At 39.7% G+C, this 7,606-nt stretch overlaps 1 protein-coding gene across 2 annotated transcripts in view; it reads right to left on the bottom strand.

Moving 5' to 3' along the window:
- Positions 1-1,342: 1,342 nt before the first annotated feature.
- PPTC7 (protein phosphatase targeting COQ7) overlaps positions 1,343-7,606 on the bottom strand; it is a 32,540-nt gene continuing 26,276 nt past the window's right edge. For both annotated transcript variants that reach the window (XM_081122693.1, XM_081122694.1), the window contains 2 exons: positions 6,471-6,600; positions 1,343-5,131 (listed from right to left, as the gene is read on the bottom strand). In XM_081122693.1, coding sequence (XP_080978819.1) covers positions 5,073-5,131; positions 6,471-6,600 — 189 coding nt within the window. In that variant the 3' untranslated portion in view covers positions 1,343-5,072. The remainder of the gene's footprint in view (positions 5,132-6,470; positions 6,601-7,606) is intronic.

Below are 7,606 nucleotides of genomic sequence, written 5' to 3'. Positions count from 1 at the left end.
TTTTGTTAAGATTTTAAGGAAAATTAATCCCGGGGGAGGGGAGGTCAAGAATAAAAATATAGCTACTCCCCCTCACTTTGGAGTCGTTTTATATAGTGTAAAATTTTGATAGCTTTAAATTATCCTGATTTTCAGATGTGATTTTCTGCAGTGTGATACAAAAAATAATTTAATGGAAGTAATGCCAAAAAATTATTTCTGTATTATCTGACATAGAGCACTTACCTCCACTGTCAAGACAGCCCGGGTCTGGAGTGGAGTGAGGCGGAGGACGTCTGTTCTTGGCCCCTTTAAGAATTAGCTTGTTACCTGCATAGACTAAAAAATCTGGCACAAAAGCATTGTTATGTAATATCTAATGATGCAAGCCTCTCCCTCCCCCAAACCTGTTTATAGTCAATTATAACCTGACAAACTAGACTTTTATAACATCTTACTGTTAAGTCTTTGTGAAACCATCAAATCCCAGGGAAATGTTATGTGGCAAAGTTGTACTTTAGATTTTGTGAGGGATAAACAAAGGGTGTGTGGATCAGTCAACTTTAGAACTGTGAACAGACTTCTAACTAAACCAGAATGAATCTGGCTCTTGCAGCTCAGTAATGAGTCAGAGCTACCCACAATTCCTAATAAAAACTCAGGTTCAGCCCGAAACACTCCTCGGTGAATGGAAATGGGCTTGCACCAGCTTTTTGTGGAAACTGGTGAAGCCCACATAACTTCAAGCTGTCTTTTCACAGGAAGGCTAAAAATGTACGTATCTTACGCTTACACTGGCGACTGACAATTTCATGGATCCCTGACAAACGCAGCTGACCACAGAGAACACTCCTACGCGAGGAACTGTGGGTCGCCCTGCCGAGGAGGAGTTTCTGGTTCGCTCACGGAAATGGGCAGGGGGCTTAGGCTGTGGAGGCATCATCAGCAACGGCCTGGACGCAGCACTAGCCCGTAAAAGACTGTCACACTGTCACACTGTCCTTAACTTGGATTTTAGAATTTGGATACAGAATGCTAAATTTAAATGACACCAGATTCCTCTGCGCTTCACTCCACCCCATGTGGAAGATGCAGAAGCCTTCTCAGCTAGGAAACCATGTGTATTTTACATTCAGTTATCAGTCCACGCTGATGAATTTTTCAGGAAGCTAAACTGATGTAGTAAACCAGCTGGTGAAAAAGAGCTAAGGCAGGTGAGCTAGTAAAAGACAAAATAAAAAGCTACGAAGTACAGAGTCACCGCGAGACTTGGAAAGGAGGACTTGATGGAGACCAACAAACTCAATGTCAGGGGCTGGCGTCTTATCTGTTACTGTTCCAATTAAGAGAAGTACACAGATTAGTATAAATACTATATTTATTAAATATCTTTACAGTTTATTTAAATGTATTTACAGAACTATTCCTGCATAAGTTATATTTCAGACATCCAATTCAGGTCATTGCCTCTTGGGTAAGACACATAATGATAGTCTCAACAGAAAAGAGCGGCTCGTTAGCATACAGAAGTTCCAACCTGCTTCACTACTTAGCCATCTTCGCCACAAACTACCTGCTAACAGTTAAAAGTTTGACATGGACACTGTCAATTTTTAGTTGAGAAGTTCAATTTTACAAAGAATTTGATTTTTTATGAATAAAATCCAAATGTTTTTTGCTTCATATTTTCAGTTTTATAAGCAGATTTTGGTTTTTTGTTTTTGATATTATAAAATTTGTTAAATGCAAAAATGTGATCGTTTCCAGGGAAATTGGATGCTGTAGCTTCTACCAAAGATAGTTGGTATAAGGTGACAAGGAACCAAGAACTTATTCCCAAGTACAGACACTTATAGTTCTAGTCAATCCTGTTTACAATCTCCAAAATGCTCCCAACTGACTCAGTAAATTCCCACATTCCTGCCTTGTTACTCGACGTGGTAGGCTGGCGGTACTGAAGGTGGTACTGAAGGCTACTGTTCTGTCCAGAACAAATGCAGCTGACAGGAGGCACTCCCATCATGCAAAGCTTGAAATCTAGTTGCTAATCTAGACGCAGCCCGACCCCCAGACATGCACACCTGGAATGGATTCTTTTGTGACTTAGTACCCATCGACCATGTCAAGCCAGTACAGTAATTCAGGACAAATAACCTGTTTTTCTCCCTCATTTCTTCTTTCAGTTTTTAAGAGCCCATGGGCTCTACTGCATATCCGTTCGGTAAATTATTTTTGTGCGCAGGCAGCTTAAGTTCACAGGAAGAAATAAGGTTCTGATATGTTTAGAGTGCACATTTTAAAACAGAACAAAATAAAAATTTCAAGCATGTGATAAAAATATTGATTTTTTTATAATACAGTATTGCTTTATAAATATAGATGGAAAAGCTATAAACTTTACTGGTCTTTGGTGCATCCAGAGAGGGATAAACAATTTGCCATTTGTAAATTAGAAATCCAAATTCTCTTTTGTTATATAAAAATCCATTACATGAGGCAAGTGTGTGTGTTGTTATTGTTTTATACTGCTTGATTTTAAATACAATTAACACACACATCAAGTTCAGAATCACCAAGTGGTATATCCCAGTCATACCCCACAGGGACTTGGGTCCTGCGATCTGGAAAATTCCAGCATGGGTCCAACACAGCCTCTGACCACTGAGAGTGGGAGGAGAGTGACTTGATAAGCAGCACTCCAACTGACCACCGGCAGTCATAAAATTAAGTGCATAACACAAAAGACAGGGAAAAGAGAAAATATTTTATATCACTAAATTTACAGGCCAGGTCCAAAGTTAGTCCCACTGTGAAACTCAATTCTTGTCCCACTAATTTCAACGTCACTGGAACAAACATACTGTCGATTTCTAACAATTATTTCTCAAAAAAGATGTGTTGTTAAAAGAGTTGTGTTAAAACGCCACAATTTAGCTTTACAAAGATTGTGTTTGATGGGTTAAATGAGAGCAGAGAAAAGCTAGTGACTTAACCAGCACTGCTCTACCAGGAATCAAATGTAGGCATTGGAAAATTAATGCAAAATACATCCAGATCATAGGCTACATACCTCTGACCAGAAATAATTAAAAATCCAATAAAAGAACTAACGTCAGCCCAAGTATAAATGTATTCCTTCCAGCAATACCCTTCTGGATGCAACTTTCTTTACTTTTTAAACACAGAGACTGCAAATAGTTTGTGCAAAATAAATACCCCGCCACTTGCCACACTGGCTTCCGTGTTTTATCACAGCACAACAGGTTCTCATTATTTAAACAGTCTCCCTCCACCCCCCATCTCCTCTACCAAAAAATTGTTTCATCAAGTTAGGGTAGTTAAGGCATTCCGACATGTAATTAAAGGTGATTCAAAATAGATATCTAACATTATGCCAATTTAGGAATAGTAGATAAATTACTGAACGGCTTACAAATGAATAACTCATTCTTATTATAAATGAAATGCCTGTTACAAGCATGATGCATTGAAATATAGTAATGACATGTACATGGTACATGTTAAACAATTTTAAATAAAACAAAAGCTTGACAGTTACTCAAATATACAGTACAAATTCACAAAACAAAATCTTTTAAAACAAGTTGAGGTAACCTCAAACATAAATTTTAATGCAATAAACCAGGAAGTAAGTATCTCCTTTAGAGAAAGAGACTTTCTAGACTCTCCTCAGGTAGATTCTCATCAGGTTTCATTGCATTCTCATCTATACACCAATGTTACCTGACTTATATATAAAACATGGCTTTAATTTAAGGATTGCTAAGTATATATATTTTTCTACCACCAAGTTAATGAAGGAAAAAGACTGACCCAAAAATATATATCTTTACAGCAGTTGACTTGTACACAAACCTTAAAAATAAGTTTGAGCTTGCAGATAATGGGAAACTGAATGCGGGACAGTTTTATAAGGAAACTATACACTGCAAGATGGCTATTCGGAAACTGTAAACATTAAGCTTGATTCAGAAACCCCTAAATTTCTGTGTAGGGCAAATGCAAATGTCAGATCATCACTAGTTTTCCTCGTGGACTTTTGTGCTCCTTCCACGTGGACCCCCTGAATTTGGTGCATGCTCTACCGAAAGCAAGGCTACTAATAAAAGATCTGAGTGAGACTAGGGGTAGCATGACCATCAAAAGCCCCCAAATTCAAAAGTAACAGCTGTCCCATTCTAAACCCATTAGGCCTATGGGCCTAGAGCTCCCACACAGGGGCATATCAGACAGCTGGGAGGAATTTCAGCCATAACATTCAATTTCTTGGCTTTGAGGAGCTCTACCATTTGAGTAATATTTCCATTAAAAAATTTTGGTAAAGAGTCTCCCCTACCCCTCCTGCAGATCAGGCCACCAGCCTATAATTTGGACTAATCAATAAACTGCCAAAACTTTGATCACAGGATCACAATTAGCATCTTTTAAAAACCATGAAACGTTTGCATCTACAGAATTAAACTGAAATTTTCTTCCAATGTGTAAGAAAAAAGCTCCTGGATCAAGATTTCATAATCCAGAGCAATGTTTTAGAGCAGAATTATAAGCCCCTGAAAAATAGGAGTTTATAATGAAAACACAAAGCCACACCCAATCATCATAACAAAGACGATATAGTACACGTGTAACATTTCTTTTGATGGATAATGTATGTTTCTAGTAGATGTACCATAACATAGAATTTGTGTTAGGCTTTAAAAATCCCTTTTACACACTGTAATTCTGAATTCACTTTACCAACATTTCTCATTTTCTTCAATACTTCAAGCATTTTTGAAAAGTAACAGCCACTTTGGCTTTGAAAACCTCCATCCCACCATGGAAACGACAATGAGAAGCGAAGGTCAATCTCCAAATCGTGATTCTCTCCATAGCTGCTGGCAGACAGGAGCTAGTGTATGACAGTAGTGGTTCTCAACAAAGATCTCAACGGGGTCTCAAGAAGACAGGCTTACGTCACTGGCCATTGAGATCAGTGGCAAAGAAACGTGGTCCTGCCAGCAGGATCAGCACACACGGCTGGGGAGAACTTGGGGGGACAAAAGGACAGGCCGGAGTTGACACCAGGTGAGTCAGTCTGTATACTCAGCCACTATGGAGAGGAGGACGGTGATGTCATCTGGCTTTCCACCTAAAACGAAAATGAAAACGTATTCATGGATCTTAAAAAGAAGTCCATCAAAACTGTAAGCCTAAATAAGCACTAGGGGACAAATGCTTGCCATGAACGTAGGTTTGTTTGTCAATATATTCTAGCACAGAAAAAAAAAAAAAAATTGTTAAAAAGAAACAAAAACACGAAGAAATTACAAGTAATTTAATTGAAGCTTTAAAAAAACCTTCCCTGCCCAACTGGTCGTGGCTCAGTGGTTGAGCATCGACCTAGCATCCAGGAGATCATGGTTCGATTCCCGATCAGGGCACAGGCCCAGGTTGTGGGCTTGATCCCCAGTTGGGGGCGTGCAGGAGGCAGCTGATCAATGACTCTCTCATCACTGGTGTTTCTACCTCTCTTTCTCCCTCTCTCTTCCTCTCTCTCAAATCAATAAAGATATATTTTTAAAAACAAACAAAAAAAAACCTTCCCTCCTCTTTAAAACAGTAGCTCTGTTAAAATGGCCACTACATCTTCTGTTTATAGCAATCACAGTAAATTCAAAATCTGGTTAAGATAAATTCTGCCTGATGAACAAAGTTACATGCTTCTACCCACAATCCTAATTTGGACAAACATACCCACTGTTTTGAAATTAGGAACAGTCTTGTATTCTAACCTGCCAAACAGCTATGGCATGTGCTCTTTTCTATTTTAATATTTCCTGGAAGGCTAAGAAATGCTTTACAAGTCACAATATATCAGCAAGAAACTGACCAACTTGACTAGTTCTGATAAGCTACCACCAATGTGTCATCCCAGCTCTAAGACTGAGCTACTGGCCTGCTCCCAAAGTTCCATCTTACTCAGTAGATAGAAGGGCTCTTCAAGCAAGGACAGGTTAACATTACGTCCACTCTTCGAAACCTGCTGTGGCAATTTGGCAGGCAAATACTGTCAACGAGTCCCACAAAGCCAGAGGAAGGGAGAAGTGAAATGTCAGACCCATGAAGGGCAGAATGTTAACTGCTGGGAATGTCCAGTCCTTCCAGGCAGAGCTCAGAGGCCTTTTGGGCTGAGGTCCAAGCAGTGCAGTGGCAGCAATAAAGGGCTTCGGGTTCCACCTGCCTCTGCAGCCTATGAAGCTCAGTTTTGAAGGGTGTCCTCTGTGGGGAAGACATGATGACATGCACTTGCTCTTGTCTTCCAGTGTTAAGGCCTGATGACCTAGCTCAAAGCCACTGGCTCGCAGCTGGGAGAGGACGCCTCAACAGTCTCACCCCAGTGCTCTAGTTTACCTCACCCCACAGCCCAAAACGTCCCATCTTACTACGTCCCCAATTAGTCCCCTGTGACCTTCCTAAAGAATGCTTACCTCTCACATTCAGTCCATTGTCACATGCAAACTGTGCGAAAGGTGACATATAATTTGGGTCATAGGCCAGCTCATGAGCTTGCTCAGCAATGCTTCTTGCTGTCTGTTGTATACTCTCGTAATTTGAATTCTAAGATAAAGGATGAGGGAGTTATTTTTACCATAATGTCTCACATGATTTCTGTATTCAAGTATACTTACAAATATCACGTTTTAAGACAGTAACATTTATCTAATCACAGTTTCCATCATTTGTGCTTTATTCCAGTTAAAGAAAACAATAAAACATTACATCCTGACTAAAATGAGTGAGACCACCAGTGCTGCCTACACACAATGTGAATCAAAAGTTTTTGCTAGGTGGCCTTGAGCCCTGAGGTTTGGGTTTTGATTTCTGCTTTTTTCCCCATTTGAAATTCTTAAGGTATTTTTGCTAAAATGGGATGAGACTGAAAGGACAAATTTTGGTAACACTTTAGGGATGACCTCAAAAATTTCCTTGCTTACAAATGCACTCTTGGCCAACACCAGTATGCTCTCTAAGAGCTGCCAGTTACCCTACTGAAAATACCTCTAGAATTTTATATCAGGATGAAAGATTCTCGTCTAGCTGTATAATCTTGAGCCACTCCTTTACCCTTTCTGCTTCAACTTCCTCATCAGTAAAATGGGATGGGAAACAAGGTCCATTTTAGTTCTAACATTCTAAGATTCAGAACAGTTTCAATATAAACAACACTAGGCCTCTGCTTCCAGGTTACTTCGCTGTGAGGCCTTCCTGAACCATCTTTCTAAAACAGCAGCCCTCTCTATTCTCTATACCTTCAGCCTGCTTTTTTGTCTTCTTATTTGCCACCAACATTACAGGGCAGGGGAAACGTAGGTTTACATGGTTCGTATGAAAAATAATACAGTAATTAGTAAATAATAATACAAGAATAAGCTGTTTTGAGTACTCACAACTATAAACCTACTTTTGCCCCACTCTGTATATCATCTATTTCTTTCTCTATTAGAGAATATAAGCTCCAGAGGGCAGGGAATGTCATTTCTGTTCACCACCCTGTCACCACACAGAGTACAGGGCCAGTACAGGAAGCACCTGGCCTTTCCTGAACCCCACAGGTGAGGCTGGT

Source organism: Miniopterus schreibersii (assembly GCF_964146895.1).
Source record: "Miniopterus schreibersii genome assembly, chromosome: 20".
Classification (NCBI taxonomy): Eukaryota; Metazoa; Chordata; class Mammalia; order Chiroptera; family Miniopteridae; genus Miniopterus; species Miniopterus schreibersii.
Note: the sequence above shows the minus strand (reverse complement) of the source record. Positions and strands in the feature narration are given on the sequence as shown.